Source organism: Marmota marmota, unplaced genomic scaffold, assembly GCF_001458135.2.
Source record: "Marmota marmota marmota unplaced genomic scaffold, marMar, whole genome shotgun sequence".
NCBI lineage: Eukaryota > Metazoa > Chordata > Mammalia > Rodentia > Sciuridae > Marmota > Marmota marmota.
The window spans coordinates 1,917,930-1,942,630 of NW_025999929.1; the positions used below are offsets into that span (position 1 = coordinate 1,917,930).

General features: G+C 36.5%; 1 protein-coding gene across 1 annotated transcript in view; it reads right to left on the reverse strand.

Annotated features, from left to right (window-relative positions):
- Gmds (GDP-mannose 4,6-dehydratase) overlaps positions 1-24,701 on the reverse strand; it is a 624,102-nt gene that overhangs the window by 336,565 nt on the left and 262,836 nt on the right. Inside the window, exons 6-7 of the mRNA XM_048800496.1 lie at positions 2,120-2,312; positions 1,189-1,293 (exon numbers count right to left, since the gene is read on the reverse strand). Coding sequence (XP_048656453.1) covers positions 1,189-1,293; positions 2,120-2,312 — 298 coding nt within the window. The remainder of the gene's footprint in view (positions 1-1,188; positions 1,294-2,119; positions 2,313-24,701) is intronic.

The window sequence follows — 24,701 nt, forward strand, 5'->3', positions numbered from 1 at the left end:
CCTAGAAGGAAAAGTTAAAAAGGAGAATACAGAAACCCAAACAATGTGTATAAACATGACTGTGAGAAAAGAGGCAGAGATTATCATTCACTATACAGATTCCTTGAACACCCCACATACCAGATGCTGCAGGTAAGAACAGCTAAGATCTCCCTTTTCCTTTTCCCCTTACTCACAACATCCAGAACCACAAATTAATTAAAGAAATGCTTCTGGCTGCTTAGGCAACACAAATGACAGGCTAGCATATTATGCTTTAACAGTCCATCATGGGGATTTTTAACTTAAGCAACTGTAAAATAAAAGTGTACTGACGCTAAAGATACTTTATAAACCTGTCACTTTAATCTTTCTTCATGACTTGATGGTTTAATTAGGTGGCTATACAATGCCATAAAGTTTCACTAAAAAAATTATAAGCATTACTAGTTGCTGGATATGAAACAAATCATAACACTGGGCTTTTATTCTCAGACTATCAGACTAAATGATAGTGAAATTGAATAAAACTTCTTAGAATGAGATTAGATAGCTATTTTTACTTTGTAAAGAGTGTCTTTGCTTGATTAGGATTTCTTGTGTTTCACTATATCAAGAAGTAAGATGGGAGTGCACAGCTTATTTAAAACCTAATGCTGGGAACAGAGAGCTTCCACAAAAACTATGACAAAAGGAAACAAGGTGATACAAACAAACAAGGTTTTCTGAAAGAAGAAACTGATGATGCTTCTAACTACAAGAACTGATTTCAAATTTCTTTAAAAATTTACTCTGACAGCATAGCCATTTCTGGGTGTCTATTTCATGAAATGTAAAAAACAAACCAAACCAAACCACTAAGTATCCAATTGTTTGAGTCTATTTGTGAACAGGAGTGACTTCCAGAAAGAACCATTAGTTTACTCCTTTTTCCTTTGCATTCACATGGAAATTTTAGTTGGAAAACAAGCTTGATAAGACCTATTAATGAAAATGGTAAAACTGGAACCCTGCCCAGTTTTTAATGTTGAATTAAAAAAAGAAGACCCATAAACCTGATAAGAAAACAAGGTCAGATTTATACTTCTTCATTTATTACTTCTGACATTTCTAATGGTTAAGTGTAAAATTTTTCACAGGGTACAGAACATATGAAAAGGTAATTGCTGGTAAAGTCTAAAATTCTCTTTTCAATTATTATTTACTGACCTCTTCTGGGACTCTCATGATTGAAGAGAATGCCATTCACTGCAAAGAGATTATATGCCTCCCGGAAGTTCACCACAATCCAATAAGCATACAATTTTGCTGCCCCTGTTGAATTAATTTTTTAAAAACAAATTAAGTTTAATATAAAAGACAAGGATTTTCACTTATCTTAAAGAACAAAAATTACAGTTTGTTTCAAAGTAGCAAAAAATGTGACTCAAAAGCCAAAAGAAAAAAAAAAATTCCTATGCCAGTTAATCAGGTTCACCAGGAAATATTTAATAATTTCCTACTTTTGTAATAGCCACAGTTTGTTCTTTCACCATCTAATTGTTTCAACTGTACTGTGTGCAACTGCAATATATCAAATTCTCCTTTCTAGGTAGTTTTTGTTTGGTTGGTTTTAGGTTTAAAGAATTAGAAAGGAAAAAAATTGGGGATCTTAACATTTAGATGTTTTGAAATTTTATCACTAAAGTCTTTCATGAATAGTGTCTTTACAAATATATTAAATGTGATAGTAATGTTTTTTCCCTAAGGGTTTGGGTTCAGGGGAAAACTTTTATGAGAGACATAAAAAACATGAAATCTTATCACTTCAGCACAATTTCAGAAGTTTAGAAAAAGAATAATGTTGGGTCTAATTTTTCTTTTAAAGTGATCTGTATAGAAGGGTTGAATGAACACAGATTGGTGAAGTGAGGTGGTAATTTTACCCCGAAGGCAATTGCAGCAAATACTTGTAGTTAGCAATGTATAAAGGTATGCTTCTCAACAAGTCTAGTCACTGTAGTCTATCTTAATGTTAATCTCACACCCAAATGACTTCAGCTGTGAGACATGAACAGAATGAAAGCAGAGCAGAAACACGCCCCCCACACCCACAGAGCTCGCCTTGCAGGCAGACAGCAGTGCACACATGGGTTCTCACCATAGGGCGACCGAGGATAGAATGGGGTAGTTTCCTTCTGGGGTATTTCTTGCACTTTCCCATAAAGCTCACTTGTTGAGGCCTGATAGAACTTCACAGAGTTGATAAGGCCACAGGTCTTAATTGCATCCAAAAGCCGCAAAGTGCCAATCCCATCAACATCTGCAGTATACTCAGCTAAGTCAAAAGAAATCTGGAAAGAGAGGGCAGAGATGTGGCCAAATCAGTAGGGTGAGGAAGACTACAGTTTCATACACTGTGAAGCATCATGTGGGTGAGGAAACACCATCGTTTTCAAACAGCATAGCAATAAGAGTGTGGATGTCGTCTACTTCTAATATCAAATGGCTGGAAAAATATTTTAATACCCACTCATTACCTATGGTAATGTGAAGAACAGTTTAACCACCCTTATATTAACATCCCATTCTAGGTTGAAGCCCTGGGGCACTACTTATCACAAGGCAAAGCTCTGCTCCTAGAAGATGTTCCTTTAAAATTCAGTTTGGACTAATTTCTTGAGCGTGGCTCATATTTTTCACATTTCTAATGAGTTCCAATTGATTATTTTGCACTGAGAAGATTGAGAACATGTGCTTTAGAATACAGTTGATTTTTAAATGGACTGTTTTGTTTTCTCTAAACTAAGAAGCAAGAATGACTTTGTATTATTTTGCAAGCATATGTAATTTTTTTAACGTTTCACTTCTTTTTTTAAAATTGCTTTTATTTTTTAAATACATGAAGCGGAATACACCACAATTCTTATTACACATATAGAACATAATTTTTCATATCTGTTTGTATATAAAGTATGTTCACACCAAGTCATGTCTTCATACATGTACTTTGGATAATGATGTCCATCACATTCCATCATCATTGCTAACCCTCTGCACCCTCCCTTTCCCTCCTACCCCTCTGCCCTATCTAGAGTTCGTCTATTCCTCCCACGCTCCCTCTCCCTACCCCACTATGAGTCACCTTATATCAGAGAAAACATTTGGCATTTGTTTTGGGGGGATTGGCTAACTTCACTTAGCATTATCTTTCCAACTGCATCCATTTACCTGCAAATGCCATGATTTTATTCTCTTTTATGATTAGTAATATTCATTATGTATATATGTCACATTTATTTTTATTTTATTTTTTATCCATTAATCTACTGAAGGGCATCTAGGTTGATTCCACAGGTTAGCTATTGTGTGTGAATTGTGCTGCTATAAACATTGATGTGGCTGTGTCCCTGTAGTATGCTGTTTTTAAGTCCTTTGGAAATAGACCGAGGAGTGAGATAGCTGGGTCAAATGGTGGTTCCATTCCCAGTTTTCCAAGGAATCTCTATACTGCTTCCCATATTGGCTGCACCAATTTGCAATGCCTCCAGCAATGTATGAGTGTGCCTTTTTCCCCACATCCTCGCCAACACTTATTTTTCATAATAGCTGCCATTCTGATTGGAGTGAGATGAAATCTTAGAGTGGTTTTGATTTGCAATTCTCTAATATCTAGTGATGATGAACATTTTTCATATATTTGTTGATTGATTGTATATGTTTTTATTATAAGGCACAGTGCATTCAGCAATATACTAATATACATATGAATTGACTTCTTAGAGAATCTTGAGAATCTTTCAGTTCTTTACGTTTTTTAAAAATACATTTGACTGATACACTTTCTTAAGTCATCTCTACACTTAATAAACAAGTTAACCTAATATTAAATGTTCTAAAATAATAAGTCTTTGTCACTATTCACTGCTTTGTGAATGCCCTCAATCTTCACACTACGAAACTTCTCACTGAGGCCAACAGCACTTTTTGTTTCTTGGTCCTGAGTGGCCCCTGAGCAGAAGCTGTGGCCTGAACACAGGATTACTTGGGCAACTGGGAAATTGCTCACTAGGGACTCAACCAAGTCTACTAAATTCATGTCATCTAGGCTTGTGAGCAAAGCTCAGGTTGAAACAAGAAAGAAAAGCTATGTCTCACCCTAATCTTTCAAAGCCACAAAGGCAAATTGAAGGCCATTTTATTTTTTTTAAATAATAGTTTATTGAGACATAATTTACATACCATAAAATTCACCATTTTAAAGTTTATGGTTCAGTGGTTTTAGTATAATCGCAACATTATGCAATCATCATTAACATCTAATTCCAGAACATTTTCATCACCCCAGAAAAGAAACTCTGTACCCAATAGCAATCACTACCCAGCCCTTAATTCCCACTCCAACCCAGACAGCCACTAATCTATTTTCTGTCTTTATAAAATGTCTCTAGTTACTGGGGACATTTCCTAAAAATGGAACCATACAAGAGGTGGGCTTTTGTGACTGGCTTCTTTAATGTAATGCTTTCATTTCTTTTGGAGATTCATTACACACACACAAACACACACACACACACACACACGAATGAATGGAGTTGCCAGGCTGTTTTCCAAAGTGCCCACACCATTTCATTCTCACCAGCAGTGACTAAGGGTTCTAATTTCTCCACATCCTAACCAAAACTTGTTGTGGTTTGTCTTTTTGATTATAGTCATGCTAGTGGTTTAAAGTGGTATCTAATTGTGGTTTTGATATGCATTTTCCTGATGACTAATGATATTGAGCATCTTTTCATATGTTTATTGGCCATCTATATGCGTTCTTTAAAAATGTGTATTTGAATCCTTTGCCCATTTTTAAATTGGGCCATTTGTCTTTTCATTATTGAGTGGATACAGGTCCCTTATCAGATATATAACTTGCAATCTTTTCCTCCCACTGTGAAGGTTGTCTATCCATTTTCTTAATGGTGGCCAGTGAAGCAAAAAAATATACTTTGTATTTCATCATTTATATTTTTGGTGTCATATTTACAAACACTTTGCTTAACTCAAGATCATGAAGATTTTACCTCTGTGTTTTATTCTCAATGTTTTATATTTCTGTCTCTCATATTTATTTCTACAATCTATTTGAGTGAAGTTTTGTATATGGTTTGGGGGTCCAACTTCACTGTTTCTAGATGGATACCCAGTTGTCCCAGCACCATTTGTTGGAAAGGCTATTATTTCATGGTTGAATGGTCTAGATGATGGGCTGTTTTGTTCTCAGGAAAAGCAATGGCCCTATGTTGAAAGAACAGAGAACTGAGAAGACCTCAAGACTGGAGATATCAATAGCTACAAGAAAACAAGCCAGTTTTACTTAGGTCCATATGGGGCAGACATAACACACAATAGTTTCTGTGAATAGATTATTTAATCCTAAAAACAGATAAGCACTTAAAGTGGGACAAAGAAGTTATAGTAAGAGGTAGAGTAGCATATTTTACTCATGGTGAATGTGATCTATGTTGTATATATTACATATCTACATGATATTCAGGGTAAAAAACATGTCCCATTAATCTTAGGAACTTAAGAAATTCATTATTCAGAGGACATACTCATAGCAAAGGATTTAAAGCAGTTAGGCTGAAGCTAGCAGATGAGGCAGAAGGTGGTGTGGTGGGGGTAGCAGTCTGTCTACAAATTTTGACTACATCAAGAATACAGCATACATTACATAATCAAAATTTTGGAGGATAAGACTGACAAAAATCTAATAGTTTACAAAGTTTTTTTAAAACATAAAGTATCAAATTGAGTAATTTCCTTTTTTAAAAAAAAATCAAAACAGTACTTTATAGTTTTATCAACTCCTAAAGGTTATGATCCTTAAAACTTTGAGAGCTCATGGAGTTACAGCCCACTGGCTGAATATGGCCAGCTGCCTATTGGGGAATTAAAAGTTTCATGAGATACAGCCACATTCAGTCCTTTACACATTTTCCATGGCTGTTTTGGTGGTATGACCACAGAGTTAAATAGCTGTTACCTAAAATTTGTATTTCTCACAAAACTGAAAATATTTATTATCTGGTCCTTAACATAAAGTGCTCTCCAATGCCTAAACTAAGTCAGTAATATCTGAGAGCCAAGTGGATTATTTAAAAATTTTATTATTGGTTTCTGTGTCCTCTCAGTGTAGATGCTCTCGACTTATGATGGGATTACATCCCAGTACACCATCTTAAGTCAAAAACACATTTAATACACTGAACACTCTGGCTGAGCTACACAGGACACTGTGGAGTGTGGGTTGTTTCCCCTGGTGACCATGTGGGGCTGACTGAGAGCTGTAGCCGATGCCACTGCCCAGCATGGAGAGAGGATGGGACCACATATCACTAGCCAGAGAAGAGATCCAAATTCAAAATTCAAAGTATCATTTCTACTGAATGTATAATGCTTTTGCACCACTAAAAAGTTGAAAAATCCTAAACTGGGGACCATCTGAGCCACAGGGTAATTATGGAGTATGTTTCTAGTTACAAAAAAAGAGCTGCATTTTTAGAGACATGAAAATTTAGTTAATAAAAAATATTTTAAAACATTGAGTATACATAAATAAATTAATGAAATATATTATTTAAATAAATGCATTTAATAAATTGCTAATAAATTTATTTTTTATTGTTCACTGATGAAGAAATCAAGACTGATTTTAAAAAACAAACAAACAAAAAAACCCCATCAAAACCATTTTGGTTTTGGGTTTTTACCCCAGCCTACAAAATAATGCCTAATTCCCTTTCTAGAAATATCTTCTTCCCTTGGCTGCTGGGTCTTCACATTCTTCCAGGTGTCTTCCCCCTTCCTTGGAAGCAACTCTTCAGGCTCTGGTGCTGTCCCCATGGTACCCAACATCTCTGCTCCAGCAACAGGATTCAGTGTAGAGCCTTTTCTCTTTCTACCCACCTTCTCTATATGTGTCATAAAACCAAATTGCCATCTCAATATTGTTGTGCAGTTGGCTCCAAGGGCTCAACTCCCAGCCAACTCCCTGATCATTTGTCTTGTATATTCACAGAAAAAATTAGCTTTTCTCATCACTTCCAGACAAGCTCCCTCATGTAGATCACCATCACATTTAACAGCAACTAACACAACAGCCTCCACCATTTCAGTTACACCCCTCTACCTGGTCCCTCAAGTACTATTCTCTTTTCTCACTAGTGACCCAGCCTCTCTGGCTACCCAGTGTCCTCACAGTTGTGCCAGCTTTTTCCTGCCTTGAGCCCTTATCCTGGCTATCCCTGCACTGTACGCATGAGCTCTTCATTACCTCTTTTCCCCTCCTTCATGTCTGTTACTCCCTCTAGAACAACTCAATGCTTGTCACCTCTATCTGTCCAGGCCATTATCCTGCATAATTTCTTCATTGAACTCTTTTATTGTGGCAGAAATAGGGACCTCAAGAAGTACAACTGTGCTAAATTTTCATGTGGGACTCCACTTTGGAATCTAGTGTGAGGGAAATAGCTCCAGCCAAGAGGTGCCCAGTGAAAGTGGTTTACCAGATCTTCCTAAAGTTCCCTTGTAGTTTCTCTTCACACAGAATACTTTTACTTCTAAACACCCATACGAATATATATTTTTAAAATTCTGAAATCTACTAAAAGCAAAAGCTAAGGCAAACTAAAAGAAACACACACACACACCAACTTCCACGACCCTTACGCTCTCGACTGTAAATTTACTGGGGCAGGGGCCTTCACTATTATCTGTCAGGGATATTTCCTAGGATTGCACCAAGTCAAAAAGCATCTAAAATTTTTAAATGAAAAGACATTTGAAAAAAAGTTCTGTTTACATATAAATTAAATATGGTATACATTCATTCCACAAATGCTAATAAAATCATTGCCTTCTAAAGTATAAATGAATTGGGGAAATATATGAATAATAATTAAGTAACAAAAGAAATTCAAGCACAGTAAGAGAGAACTGCCTCACAAAGTGATGAATTGTTTGCAGGCTTTCAGCTGAAACAACACACAGAATGAAGGGAGGAATTTAAAGAAGGGAAAAATTACTTATAGCATACTTTGTTTGCCTCTCCAAACCCTTAAGGTTCCTTGGTACAGCCCCCTGGGGATTTGGCCTCCAGGCCTGATTTCCAACCTACCTCCATTCACACCAGCACTGCCTGAGGGCTTGGGCCTTTTGCTCCTCCATCTGTTTGGGATATTTTGCCTACACTTCTCTTTCTTTCTCCAGAGTCCTTTCTGAAGCTGGCCACCTAGAACAAGTGCTTTCATCCCATTCTCCCCAGGCCAGTGCCACCTCACAGCACTCCCCACATTCCAGTACCCCTATCCTCCTGTGTCAGGCCAGCCTGTAAGCTCATTGCAGATAGGAGCTTTGCTTATTTCTTTCTTTTTCTTGTTTTTCCTACAACAAAGAAGAGTGTCTGTTGCAGAGAGAAGGTACTAGGGAATTTTATTTGAATGAAGCACTGAAGTACCTCATTACACAATAAGACAACAAATTTTACATATGGAGAAAATTACAATTTAAAATCTCAATGAATAAGCCATGTTTTCTGACTACAAATGTCATATCAGAAAAAGACTTGTCTGCAAAAGAACTAAATGTGGTAAAAGATAACCAGAGACCAGAAAAAGGCTTCCTCTAACATTTGATCTGAAGACACATGAGGAGGCTCAAGATACCCAGGAGCTGGAAATGCCTAAGACCACACAAGCAGCAGCACTGTTTACTGCTCCTCTGTGGGTGAAAGTTATTAATCAAAGAGAGCAACAATAAAACATTGCTTTCCATCCTGAATTAGTCTTTCCCTGTTAGCAGGAGTCCAGCAGAGCTGACAATTTACTTAGCAGCCGGGGCCAGATGCAAATCTGTTTTTCCAATGCTGGGCAGAGTCAGGCAGGTGAGAGTCTAGCTTGGCAAGAAAGGAGGGCATCTAAAAAGGTGCTGCCTTACCACACGTGGGCAACAGGGCCTGAGTATAGAAAACACAAAGGTGAAAAGAAACAGAACCTCATCCTCCCTGCTGCCCTGCCTCTGCCTTCTGGGTGCAGATGAGAAAGAGCTATCAAGAAGCTACAAAAAGATGTTACAGCAACTGACAGAGGCAGGGTGAGAGGGCTGCAGAGTGTGTGCACCCAGACAGACTAAAAGGAGAGTCAGATGACAAGGACAAATCAAGGATGGGCTCATGGAGGAGATGGTCACATGAGGAAGTAGAGATGTAGGGATGTGAGCTATTTTAATAGAGGGTGGGGGATCAACACGAGCAAAATGGGGAAAAATGCACTGGCCACTGTTCAGAAATAAAAAGTCCTGTATTTACATACATGAAAGCAGAGGCTATTCTGAAATAGTCTATCTCTGCAAATCCATAGTTTGTTCAGGGGCCTCTGTACCCAACATTGCCTCTGAAGCAGAGGGTAGTGTCATTACTCTGAGTCTCATCTTTCAGTAGAGATTTCAAGCCTCCACTCCAGTGGCCCCCAGCCCAGCCCAAGTCTATTTAGTTCAAAAAGTATTATTCCTCACTCTATAAACCCAACTTTATAGGATTTTTTCATTACCTATTGCAATTATATTTTCGTTCAAAAACATTTATAATTACAGTTTGGAACATCAACCAATCATAAGGTTGTTACTCTACCAAAGTGATGAATTCCAGCCAGACTAAACACATGTGATATCTTTCTTTGTCTTTATATGCTCAAAGGTAAATTAAGATGTACTTCCCATTAAGTATTTTGAAATACCCAAAGTAGAATAAGGGTTCTCATAGGGAAACATAACTTCCATTATATAAGACAAGGTAACAACCCCAGAAGACACCATGCTTCAAGGACTCAAAGTCACACTGCAGTTGTCTGTTGGCCTGCTCCCCACACTGTGAGGCCAGAGTTTTACATCTTTTGTGCCTACTGCTCAGGATACAGGAGGACAAAAAATATTTGTTCAATGTTGAGTATTTATATGAGTTTCCATTCTTAGCCATAAAAGGGAATTGAAATTCTTACTAACGAGAGTATAAAGGACATAGGGTACTCTATTCTAAAACATTCCATATGTTTTTTTGTTTTGTTTTGTTTTTAAATAAGGGCTTAATTCCTGCTCCAGAAGGCCAACCTCACTGTAATACCTTACTTAAACTGTTGGCTTCTCTTATTTACTGATACCACAAAGAAGATTAGTGGCTCAAGAGCATTCATTGAGTTTATGACTCTTTATTTCTAAGATGCTGGGACTAGGTTTTTTTCTCCAATTCAATGATAACTCTTTGGTCACAATTTCTTGCTACTTTTACATTTTCTAAGACTCTCTGGTCCCATTCCTTTAAATCTTTCCTAAAGTGTTTTCTCAAAACAAATATTAAGTTTGAAACAGATATTTAAAATCAAAAAATTATTTTCATTAATTTAAAACAAATATTAAACTAAATTCTCAGTTTTATAAAAAAAACTTAATGATACCTTGTGACTCCAATGGTCAGACATCTATTCTCTGTTCATTTCACATAGGTTCATCAGTTGGTGATAAATACAGGGAAATCTATCATGAATTCTATATAAGGACATGGCTCCAAGTTTCATTTGTGTCCCTCACTGCTCTGAAGTGCCAGTGGTGATGAGGACCATACAGACTCTATAACTTATTGCAGCACATTACTGCATCACAAACCAGTCTTTTAAATATGCAATATTAACACAATAAGAGAGTTAGTTTCCTCTGTAATGCTAAGTGCTTTGCTTTATACTTTAAAAACATAATTCTAAGAATAGACGTGGGTCTTGCCAGGTTGTTGAAGGAACCCAGGGCAAGGAAAGGAAAGAAAGAAAAGGTTAAGCCTATCTGTTCTACAATGAGCAGTAGTAACAACGTTTCAGTAATTTTGGAATGTGATTAAAAAAGAAAACCTCCTAAGTCTCTTAAAACGCACATCCAACCATATTCAAAAGCTTTCATCAGCCATTTTTAGTTCTGGATGTATATAGCACGAACACATTATTTTTACATTTCTATTGCTCTATAGTTGGAATTATGAGATTCTGGACCTCAATGACAAAGTATCATAAGTAGCCAGTACTTACAATGAAAGTACAAAAGTAGCCAGGCATGGTGTTGTGTGCCTATAAACCAACTACTCCAGGAACTGAGGGAGGAGGTGATCAATCTCTAGGCCAGGTTGGGCAATGTCATAAGACCCCACATCAAAAAAAAAAAAAAAAAAAAAAAAAAAAAAAAAAAAAAGCACACAAGTACCCTAAGACATTAATCTAAATCAGAAAGTGAACAATCAAACTGGCTTTGAAATACCTTATGTGATTTAACAACTTTATTCTTCTGAAGGATCCTGATCATACATACCAAGATAGGCTAATGTTCCCAAGTTCTCTGCCGGCACAGGGTAATTGCACAAGTGGGACTGGAGGGTTCACTGTGTCGGGGATATTAAGCCAAAGGCCTTGAAATATCAAACCAAAGGGTTAAAAATATTCATTGAAGACAATCTTACAGATGACTACAGAATATTATCATTCAGATTATGGTAATTTGGGGTGCTCTCCATACAAACTAATGAAAAGTCACTTCAGTTGGGCATAAGGGAAGTGAAACACAACAATTACCTTATATTCCTCACTGTTATTATGAAGTTCTACTTTCCTTTTATGACTCCTAAAAGTACAATTGTAATGACCAGTACTGTAACATTAAAGTGGGAACAGAACAATAAACTTAGTACCTCAGTAGTTTGTCATTCTTTATTCAGTAGACAAAAAAGAACAAAAATGAGAAATTGCTAAAAGGTTGAATGAGTCTAAGAAGCCAAAACATGGCCTGATGTTGTAAGAGTGGAGGTTTCAACAATTCACATGGAAGGATTCTCTAAGACAGAAGTACAGCTAACACCCCTAGGCAGAAAAAGTAACTTGCTTTAGGGTGGTTTTGACCTTTGAAGAAACTGGCTTATGCCAATGATTATAGGTCACAGTATGAGAGAGACCAAGTAACAGTAAATTATGTAGGTAACAGGCATTCTCTCTCCTTTCTTGCTTCCACTTCTCTTGACCTTGCTCTTTCTAAAACAGTATATAGATAATCAGAAGAAATATAAAGAGGGAGAAATGTACAAAAGTCCTTTTATAATAAATAACTCCCACATGAGAGACCAAGAAGTTTTTTTAGAAAATATTTTATTGAAAATGTATTAGTCTGCTTTAATCACTGTGACCAAAATACCTGACAAGAACAACTTAGAGGAGGAAACATTTATTTTGGGTTCACAGATTCAGAGATTCAGTCCATGGTCAGCTGGTTCCATTGCTCTGGGTCCAAGATGAGGCAGAACATCCTGGCAATGGGCATGGCTGAGGGAAGTTGTTCAGGTCATGGCATTCAGAAAACAAAGAGAAGGAGGATCCATGGATAACATATATAATCCCCAAGGCACACCCATAGTGACCCACTTCCTGCAGTTCCACCTTGTCTACCTACAGGCACCACCCAGTGATCCATTCAAATTATTAATCCATCAAATGGATTAATCCACTGATTAGATTACAGCTCTCATAATCTGATCATTTTACCTCTGAATGATTCTTCCTGCATTAACACAGAAGCATTGGTAGGGAAGAGGGGTGGGTGCCTCATATCCACACCATCACAAAAGTCCTGAAAAGAAAAACTAGGAGTTCAAAAGAAACAAGAACAGTGGGACAAAATGGCAAGCAAATGAGAGGAAATAACAAAAAAGACCTTCATCAAAATGGAATAAAATTAAAATTGTATTCAAGAAAGAACAGGGTAGGATTCAAGGGCAGGAATTCTAGGTCAATAAAAGAGCAATCAGATATAGAGAGAAATGTGGGAAATGTGGGTACAGGAGGGATGCAGAAGCCCAAAAAAGAGAAAGCTAGAATTCTGTCTCTACTTGCAGCAGAAGACAAAAGCAGGTTCCAATTTTCAAACTCCCTTTAGAAACAGGCAGGAAAAGCAGTAAATTTAGAGCTATTCTAGATCTAAGACAAACTGGAAATCAGACGAATCACCAGTCTGATTGGCATTCAAGAAGTCATGAGTGATACAGGAGAACTCAATGTACTATGACAAAAATATCAACAGGTTATTAATGTGATTTTGGTCCATAAAAAGCTAGTTCACAGTCACACTGTGAGTAAACTCAAATCCCTAGGCCATTGCTGGCTGTCTTGTCCATAGTGAAAAATCTAGGAAAGTCTATGGCTATGAAAAGAATCAATGAATAGAGATAACACCATGGCAGAAAGTCAAATGGCTCAGTGGGAATCAAAGAGTGCATGCTATTTTTGCAAATATCTTTAGGGATTAAAACAGCATAAGGGCAGGAGAGAGTGAGGGAGAAAACTGTGGATATAATCACCAACATTATCACAGGCCTTGACAAATACCACAACAATGTACAGTTAAGAAATAAATCAGAGTGCCCCCAAGTTCCATCCCCAGCATCAGAAAATTAAAAAACAAAAGAAAGAAAGAAAGAAGAAAAGAAAAGAAAAAGAAAGGAAGAAATCAAAGTCATTCTGAAATAGGAGAAAATCCTGTCTCCTAATCATCAATAACAGGTTCCCACATCATCCTTAGCAGTCCCCAACCCCCCCAAAAGTAGAAATTCACAGAAAACTAAAAGCAGGAATAAAAATATGCAAGCTAGAAGGGCAAAATATAAAAAACAGATCCTGTCAGTGACTAGTTTAAAGATGGTCTTTATTCCATGTTTTGGAAACAATATGGGAAAGGGAGTAAACAATGAAAATTTCCAAAGTTCCACTGTTTTTCCAGAAACGTGTGAAGTCAAATCAGAAATTATATACTGCAAGGTCTCATAGTGTGATACAACGTGTTTGAAAAATGGCAGGACACTTCAAATTGGAGAATTTGAAGAGAATGGGTTGGAATTAAAACAAGAGAGCATCCCCACCGGCAGACACCTGCCAGAGCTCCAGCATAGAGCTCTGGCACAGGACCTCCTCTTCCTACCAGCAGACTACAGTGGGAGCTCAGGCCCAGCCCAGATCTGCCAACACTGACTTCCACAGGACCCAGGCCCAGGGAAGGTTCCAGTTCGCCATGCCCCACCCCCCAACCTGGAAGCCCAAGACTAACCCACTTCCATCTTGGGACACTGCCAACATTGCCATAGCCTTCCCCCACAGAGTAGCCCCTACCTTGTTGACAACAGACCAGGCCTAGAAGTAGCTGCATCTCAGAGCAGGCATCACAAAGAGAGTGTGAGGCCCACCCTTTCAGCCCCATCTCTGTAAGACACTGCATTTATCTTGGGCAGCTCCACTATTATCTCAAGTTATCTCAGCTATTGCCACCACCACCTTTAGTTGCAGTAGCATACATTGTCGGACACACCAACAGGGTCTGGAAATCCAACATCAAGGTGAGGAACAGACAATCTGCACAGGTACTACAAGAATATAGGGAAGAAACTATAATATCAGACCCACACTGCAAGAAAGGAAAACACATAGACAACATGAAAAAACAAGGGAGGAAAGTACCCAAAACAAACCAGGATACTACAATGTGGAAAGCAAAGTTGCTGAAATGTCAGAGAAGGAGTTCAGAATGTTCATAATTAAAATAATCTGCAAAATAAAGAATGACCTAAAATGAGCAAATACAGGCAAAATTTGATCACTGCAACAAAGAGATAAGAGCAAATACAGGTAGCAAAAGATTATTTCAAGAAAAAGATTGAGACTCTGAAAAAAAAAGTAAGAAATTCTTGAAATGAAGGAAACAATAAACCAAATAAAAAACTCAATAGAAAGCATAACCAACAGACTAGAAAGAAAGAATGTCAGATAATGAAGACAAAGTATACAATGTGCAAAATAAAGTTGACCACACAATGAAGATAGTAAGAAACCATGAACTGAACATCCAAGAATTATGGGACAACATCAAAAGACAAAATCTAAGAGTTATTGAGATAGAGGGAGGCACAGAGTTTCAAACCAAAGGAATGCACAATCTCTTTAATGAGATAATATCAGAAAATTTCCCAAGCACAAAGAATGAATTGGAAAACCAAATACAAGAGGCTTACAGGACACCAAATGTACAAAATTACAACAGATCTACACCAAGTTACATTATAATAAAAATGCCTAGCATACAGAATAAGGATAGAATCTTAAAAGCAGCAAGAGAGAGGAATCAGATCACATATAGGGGCAGACCAATCAGTAACTCAGATTTTTCAACCCAGAACCTCAAAGCCAGGAGATCATGGAATAATATATACCAAGCTCTAAAAGAAAAGGATGCTAACTAAGAACCTTACATCCAGCAAAATTAAGCTTTAGATTTGAAGATGAAATAAAAACCTTCCATGAGAAACAAAAGATAAAAGAATTTACAACTAGAAAGCCTGCCAGAACAACCTTGGCAAAATATTCCATAAAGAGGAAAAGAAAAACAATGATGAAAATCAGCAGACGGAGGTATTACTCTAAAGGAAAATAAGAGGAGAAACCAAGTCAAGTAAAATACCAAAAATCAACAAAAATGGCTAGGAATACAAATCATGTCTCAAAAGAAAGACCCAACAATATAAAAATATACTGCCTCCAAGAGACTCATCTCATAGGAAAAGACATCTACAGATTGAAGGTAAAGGTTGGGAAAAATCACACCACTCACATGGACTGTGGAAGTAAGCAGAGGTTTCCATCTCATATCAAATAAATACACTTCAGGCCAAAGTTAATCAAAAGGGATAAAGAAGAACACTACATACTGCTCAAGGGAACCATACACCAACAAGACATAACAATTATAAATATATATGCCCCAAACAATTGAGCATTTACATTCATCAAACAAAATATTCTCAAGTTCAAAAGTCAAACAGACCACAACACAATAATTTTGGGTAACTTTATCATATCTCTTTCATGACTGAATAGCTCTTCCAAACAAAAGCTGAACAACAAAACTATAAAACTCAATAATACAATCAATAACTTAGATTTAACTGACATATACAGAATATTTCATCCTTCAACGAGAGAATACACTTTCTTCTCAGAGACACATGGATTCTTTTCTAAAGTAGATCATATCTTATTCCACAAAGCAAATCTTAGCAAATATTAAAATGTAGAGATACTACCCTGCATTCTATCAGATCATAATGGAATGAAATTAGAAATCAATGATTAAAAAAAGCTACTCCAACACCTGGAGATTAAATAATATGCTATTGAATGAACAATGGGTTACAGAAGACATCAAGGAGGAGATTAAAAAAATTTAAGAGGTGAATGAGAACACAGACACAACATATTGAAATCTCTGGGACACTATGAAAGCAGTTCTAAGAGGAAAGTTCACTGAATGGAGTTCATTCCTTAAAAGAAGAAAAAGTCAACAAATAAATGACTTAACATCACATCAAAAAGCCCTAGAAAAAGAAGAATAAATCTACACCAAAAGCAGAAGACAGGATATAATTAAAATCAAAGCTAAAATCAATGAAATTGAAACAAGAGAAACAACTGAAAAAATTAACAAAACAAAAAGTTGGCTCTTTGAAAAATAAATAAAATTGACAGACCCTTAGCCATGCTAACAAAGAGAAGGAAACAGAAAACTCAAATTACTAACATACATATGAAAAAGGAAATATCACAACAGACACTACAGACATACAGAAGATAATTAGAAATTATTTTGAAAACTTGTACTCCAATAAAATAGAAAATGTTGAAGGCATCCACAAATTTCTAGAGTCATGTGATTTGCCCAGATTAAATCAGGATGATATATACAATTTAAACAGATCAATTTCCTTTTTAAAAAATTTTTTAGTTATATATGAACCCAATATCTTTATTTTGTTAATTTACTTTTATGTGGTCTGAGGATTGAACCCAACACCTCACATGTAAGAGGCAAACACTCTGCCACTGAGGCACAACCCCAGACTAAACAGATCAATTTCAAAAGACAATAGAAGATGCCATCAGAAGCCTACCAACCAAGAAAAACCCAGGACTGGATGGATACATAGCCGAGTTCAACAAGATCTTTAAAGAAGAACTAATACCAATACTCTTCAATTTGTTTCAGGAAATAGAAAAAGAGGGAGCATTTCCAAACTCATTCTATGGGGCCAATATCACCCTGATTCCAAAACCAGGCAAAGACACATTAAAAAAAAAAAAAAAAAAAAAAAACCGAAAAAACTTCAGACCAATATCATACTAATGAACCTAACACTAACGCTAGCTCAAAATATCACTGTGAACTTAAACCTAACCATTAAACTAGGCTTAGCCCTAACCGTATCCCTAAAATTACGCCTAATCATAATTCTAGTTCTAACATTAGCTGTATCCCTAATACTAGCACTAATGTTACCCAAAATTTAGCCCTAATGTGAGCCCCAACCCTAGCTTTAACCCTAACTATAAACCGAAACCAAGTCCTATCCCTTACCCCAAACCTAACCCTAAATTTAATCCTTGCACTATCCCTAAACCTAACACTAACCCANCATTAAAAAAAAAAAAAAAAAAACAAAAAACTTCAGACCAATATCTCTAATGAACTTAGATGCAAAAATTCTCAATAAAATTCTGGCAAATCAAATAAAAGCATATCAAAAAGATAGCACACCATGATCAAGTGGGGTTCACTCCGGGATGCAAGGTTGGTTCAACATACGGAAATCAATAAATGCAATTCATCACATCAATAAACTTAAAGATAAGAACCATATGATCATGTCAATTGATGCAGAAAAAGCATTCAACAAAATATAGCATCCCTTCATGTTCAAAACACTAGAAAAATTAGGGAGAGCATGAACATATCTCAACATCATAAAAGCTATCTATGCTAAGCCCCAGGCCAACATCATTCTAAATGGAGAAAAATTCAGAGCATTCCCTCTAAAAACTGGAACAAGACAGGGATGCCCTCTCTAACTAATTCTATTTAACATAGTTGTTGAAACACTTGCCAATGCAATTAGACAGATGAAAGAAATTAAATGGATATGGACAGGTAAAGAAAAACTCAAATTAATACTATTTGCCGATGATATGATTCTATTCCTATAAGACCCAAAAAATTCCATCAGAAAACTTCTAGAATTAGTAAACTAATGAAAGAAATTAAAGAACACCTTAGAAGATGAAAAGATCTAGCTTGTTCTTGGATAGGTAGAATTAATATTGTCAAAATGACCATACCTCCAAAAGCACTATAGAGATTTAATGCAATTCCAATCACAATGACATTCCTCATAGAAACAGAAAAAGCAGTCAAGAAATTCATCTGGAAAAATAAGAGACTAGAATAGGTAAAGCAATCCTTAGCAAGAAGAGTGAAGCAGGTGGCATCACTATACCAGACTTTGAACTATACTACAGAGCAACAGTAGCAAAACCAGCTTGGTATTGACACAAAAATAGACTTGTAGAACAATGGTACAGAATAGAGGACACAGAGACTAACCCATATAATTGCAGTTATTTTCTATTTGACAAAGGCGCCAAAAATATAAAGATAGCCTCTTTAAGAAATGGTACAGGAAAAGTTGGAAATCCACATGCAACAAAATGAAATTAAACCTCTGTCTCTTACCATGCACAAAACTCAACTCAAAATGGATAAAGGACCTAGGAATTAAACCAGAGACACTGCATCTAGTAGAAGAAAAAGTAGGCCCAAATCTCCATAATAGAGACTGCATCTATTAGAAGAAAAAATAGGCCCCAACTTCCTTTATAAGACTCCTATAGCGCTAGAATTAACATCAAGAATCAATAAATGGGATGGATTCAAACTAAAAAGCTTCTTCTTAGCAAAAGAAACAATCAGTGTGGCAAATAGAGAGCCTTCTAATTGGGAACAAATTCTTACCATAAGCACGTCAGATAGAGCACTAATCTCTAGAATATATAAAGAACTCAAAAACCTTAACAACAACAACAACAAAAAAAAACCCACAAATAACCCAATCAATAAATGGGGCCAAGGAACTGAACAGAGACTTCTCAGAATATACAACCAATCAAGAAATATATTTTAAAAATGTCCAACAGCTCTAGGAATTAGAGAAACGCAAATCAAAACTACTCTAAGATTCCATCTCACTCCAGTCAGAATGGCAGCTATTATGAATACAAACAACAATAAGTGTTGGCGAAGATGTGGGGGAAAAGGCACACTCATACATTGCTGGTGGGACTGCAAATTGGTACAGCCAATATGGAAAGCAGTATGGAGAATCTTTGGAAAACTGGGAATGGAACCACCATTTGACCCTGCTATCCCACTCCTTGGTCTATACCCAAAGGACTTAAAAACAACATAGTATAGAGACACGCCACATCAATGTTTATAGCAGCACAATTCACACACAATAGCTAAACTGTGGAACCAAGATGTCCTTCAGTAGATGAATGGATAAAGAAAATGTGGTAATATATACACAATGGAATATTATTCAGCATTAAAAGAGAATAAAATCATGGCATTTGCAGGTAAATGGATGGAGATGGAAAATATAACGCTGAGTAAAATTAGCCAATCCCAAAAAACCAAATGCCAAATGATTTCCCTGATTTAAGGATCCTGATCCATAATATGCTATGGGTTGGGGTAGTTTAAATGAACTCTAGCTAGGGCAAAGGGGCAAAGGGAAGGGAGGGGGCATAGGGGTAGGAAAGACAGTGGAATGCGATGGTCATCATTACCTTAAGTACATGTATGAAGACAAAAAGGATGTGACTCCCTACTTTGTATACAACCAGAGATATGAAAAATTGTGCCCTATATGTGTAATATGAATTATAATGCATCCTGTTGTCATATATAAAAAATTAAAATTTAAAAAAAAACTCAAAAAATATAAAACAAGAGAGCAAGGAAAAAAATTCACTGGACTCATATCCTCAAAATTCTAAATATCCTCAGGGTTTCCTAAAGACTTTGGTTTGATGATGAAAGCCAAGAAAATGTAGAGTCTTGCCAAGAAGAACAGAGCAAAAAGAGCACAAGGCAGTGTCCTATTGCAGAAGCCAGAGGCTCTTACCCCTGGGAAACCATAGGATCCTGGAGACTGCACTTTAAGAAAGTCAACTGGAACTTGAAGAATAAAATATGTTTATATCTAGGATGTAAGGAAAAAGTTCAAGGAAACAAAACAGCTATCATATGGAGAGAGGGTTAAATTTCACAAACCAGAGAATATGAAGAGAAAGAACATAGACCAGTTCTTTTTTTTTTTTTTCACAGACCAGTTCTTTAGAGTCCAGAAGATTCGACCAAAGGCAAACCCTTCCTTTAAGACTGATTAAATACTAAGTTAGCAAGAGATCCGTCATCAACTGAGTGATACTTGAAGAACAATTTACTTAATCTGCTCCACTAGGTAGAAATCAGTCTATGTAGAAACAAATAATGTATAAAAGAAACCATAAACTTTAGACGATAAGTTACTAACAGGGTGTTATCTCCTAACTTGTTCATCTTCATGTACGTGTCTCACCCAGTGCCTAGCACATGGTCGGCATTCAGCAATATTTCTTTAGGAAATGAATAAATAGGAGAAGAATATTTTGATATCCTCAGGGAAAACAGTGATTTCAAAATTGCTCCTTCCTCTCTAGATTTCTTTTTCTAAATTCCATATTTGATTTCTCAGGAATCATTTCCACAGCAGTGATGTAGCAAACCCAATGCAAGTACAACAAAGAGAAAAACAATATTGGTATAGTAAATGATTATTAATGCTTTTAGTATCAACGTTTAGTAACATTCAACATTGATTTTAAAGATCTATAACAACAAAAAGTATATGAAAAGGTATTGATCACACAATTGCAAAATGGAAAAAAAATAAATTGTGTTTTCAAGTTCGTTTTTACACTGAAATTGCTGTATAATTCAAATATTTAAATCTTATAGAAAAACACAGGTCACATGGAACAGGTTATATATCTTACTTTCTTTTGCACATTTCTTGTAATTACACTGCTGCAATATAGGCCAGTATCTACTTCTTTAGAATCTGTAAATTGATATGAGGCAAGCAGGCCCTGAGGACCAGAGGTTGAAAGTGAAAGACACATGTACCTACTGCACTGTAGGCAAACAGAGGAAATGAGGAAAAGAAATTAATTGCAAAGTAAAAGGGGAAAATAATCACTATCCAAGTTGAAGTAGCAAGGATGGTGGAATGTTATAGACATCATTATCCAAAGTACATGTATGAAGACATGAATTGGTGTCAACATACTTTATATACAACCAGAAATATAAAAAAATGTGCTGTATATGTGTAATAAGAATTGTAATGCATTCTGCTATCATTTTTTTAAAAAAATCAATTAAAAAAAGAGAAGAAAACCAAACCAAACAAAAACCCACCAAAAATTAGAACCTTAAGCCAAAAAAATAATAATTCTCTATGACAGTAATTCCATCAGATAGGAAAAAGATGTTAGCATTATATGTAACTGATGAATGAGAAACAAGAAAAAACTGACACAGGAAGTTATTTATGCCAATTTTAACTAAAATTCTATGGCTCTTACCTTTATTTTCCCCATTAGCCAACAGGCAAAGGAATGACCCTAAGTATCAAGTTCCTCCTCCTAAATATGAAAGTTCTTTCCAGGCCTAATTTTTCTACATGCAAGTACACTAATTTGAGGATCAGGAGAGGTAAGAAAACTAAAATTCAATATTCAAAACAGCTAGAGAGTAACATAATAAGAAGCACAATCACCAGCACTGAAGATGGGAAGACCTCCAGGCATCAACAAACACCCTGCTCAGTACACGGCACTGCATTACTCCTAGGGACTCTAATATCCTTTATACACCCCCCTCTTAACACCATGGGTCACTCATGACCCTTTGCCCTACAGGGAGCAGTTCTCCTGGCATCAACCTGGCTTTTTCTACAATCTATCCTCTGTGCTACCTAAATTAAATTTCTAAAATGTACAGTCCAGTGGGTTCCAACTCTTTTTAAAGTGCCATGGCTCTCCAGAGCTTTCGGAGGAGTTCAAACATCTCATTTTATATAACTGAAGTCAACATGGTAACTATGTTGTCATATTTTAAGTCCACAACCCCCATCACTGCCACTCTAAGCACAACAACTATGTAATTCAAAAGAGAAAACTAAAAAAGATACGGTTGTGTAGGCCTAGGAAAAACAACAGAAGATACTGAATCAGAAAACTTAGAAAGTGGAGCTCAAGCTGCAAACCCGTTGGCATTACAGGCTGGAGTTGGCAGAGGTGGGTAAAGGATAATAGGGCTCAAAGTGCTTTGTGAGGTGGATGTTTTGAGCCAGGCTTGCTGCTTCAAACTAAGGGCTAAGGCAGACCATCCCAAAGCATGAAAGGAAGAGGAAAAGATGAAGCTGCTTCTGACAGCTTGAAACCATGACTTTTAAAAAGGGTATTTATTTATTTACTTACTTATTTTTGAGATGGAGTCTCACTATGTTGCCTAGCCTGGCCCCAGAGTCCTAGGCTCAAGCAACCTTCCTACCTAGCTTTCCAAGTAGTTGAGACAACAGGTGAATACCACTGTGCCTAGCTCTTCATGTTTGGATATAAAGCCAAGTGTTTAAAAACAGAGGCAAGTGTCCTCAATCAAGCATTCAAGTGAGGATCTGCTCTAAGATGCCTGGTAGTTTGGCAATTGGACAGACCTGTTAAGATTTCCAGTCTCAGAGATGTATAGAAACTCTAAGCCCCCAGGATAGAACTGGTTCTGAACCAGACTACCCTAGAGACTCGGTGGTGATAACCACAGAACCATTAACAATACAGGAAAGGGAGGGGGCAAGTTAGGGCTCCTGCTTAATATAGATTTGTAAATAATTTTTTTTTTCTTCTTGGTCTGGGAATTGGACCCAGGGCCTTATACATGCTAGGCAAGTGCTCTACATCTGAACTATCCCCCCAATCCACAAATCAAATTTTATAAAAGCAAATATTTATGTTAAGAACAAGAGCCAATAAGATCTACAATTAAGGAAGATTCTACCCAGAAGAAATGAAAATAAGATAGCATTTAGATAATTACTTTATAATATACCTCTTGAACACTGGATCTCAAAGGGACCCAGGAGAAAAAGAACATAAGCTAAAACCAATAAATCATTTTTTAAAAATAGGCCAAAATGAAAGAAGAACAGGTTTGAAAAAGAATTAAATATAATTCTGGTAATAGGATGTCCAGTCAGCAAAACCCCAACTACAAGGGTGAAGAAAAGCACTAGTCTTTGTAAAAGGCAATTAGAAGACTCACATCAGGAACAGATGCCAAAAGAATGAATGCATTTTGTGACAACAGGTGTCCCCTTCAACTCCAGCCATCTAATACAGCTCTAGGAATGCAGCTGAGAAACACACAAGTTCAGTGAAGAGGGTATGGGGCAGGGAAGAAAGAGGTGACTATGAAAACTGGGGTCTTCCAAAACTGAAAGCAGGTAGAAGTTCACTTGTCTTGAAATCTACCTTGGAGGAAGATGGGCAAGTCAGAATTTGCACCTGGGCATGGGTGGATTTGGGGAAATGGCACCTTTCCACATTATAAGTGGAACAACTTTGTTCCTCCATGACTTCATGATGCACAAAGTTCAGCTTCATACAGTGGCATGTTTATGACAGTTTGAAAAATGGTCCTAGTGAGGGCCTATAATTTCAAGTTTCAACATTACTTTTATTTAAAAGAACACTGCTTTCCTTTAAGATTTATTACAATACGACAAGGTCTTGAATCACAGGTAATCTATAAATGATGTTGTCTGTGATTGAGAAAATGACCTTCCCTGGGAATCTACTTATGTCAAATGAGAGGTTGTTAACTGCTTTCTCTACCTAAAAACAAATACTCATAGTTCTTTCCAGATTAACTACCCAGGGCAGCACCACTGCAGTTTGGACTGGTATAATATGCATAAAGTATAACCCCACCATTGACACTGTGTAGCAACACAGACAACTCATGAGGCTTCTAAACTTACTTTCCCTGTGAAATTTAGACTTTCACTTGTTTGATGAGAGCATAAAACATATATTAAGAGTTAAATAGCTAAGAAAAATGCCTTAAGCTCCTACGAATGGGGTGCTTCATAGTCACAAACTTGCATTAATAGCTTATATGCAAACTTCTACATGAAGATAGTTGTTACATAAATGAACACTATAAGTATAAAAATAAAATGTGGGAAGCTGGAATGATCTTCTGAGACTTCAGAATCATGATGACTCTAAACCTCTGTCACAAAACTTAAACTTTGCCATTAGTTTTGCTTATCTCTCCATTCATTGCTATTAATTTAATAGTTTGGGATCTTTCAGGATAATCTCCAACTCAGTACCGAAAGGTTTTTAAATTTAAAACTATGCCAGTTTGAGAGTAAGGGGGCTGAATGAAGGGCAAAGCAAGGAGATGGTGAATAAGCAATGCAGCAGTAATAGACAATGTATTTTTCAAAGGATATTTTTTATTTGTTTTAATTAGTTATACATAACAGTAGAAAGCATTATGCACTTTGACATTTCATACATAATTTCTCAATGGGGCATAATTTCTCATTGTTTTGATTGTACATGTTGTGGAATCACATTGGTCATACAGTCATATATATATATATATGTGTGTGTGTGTGTGTATATATA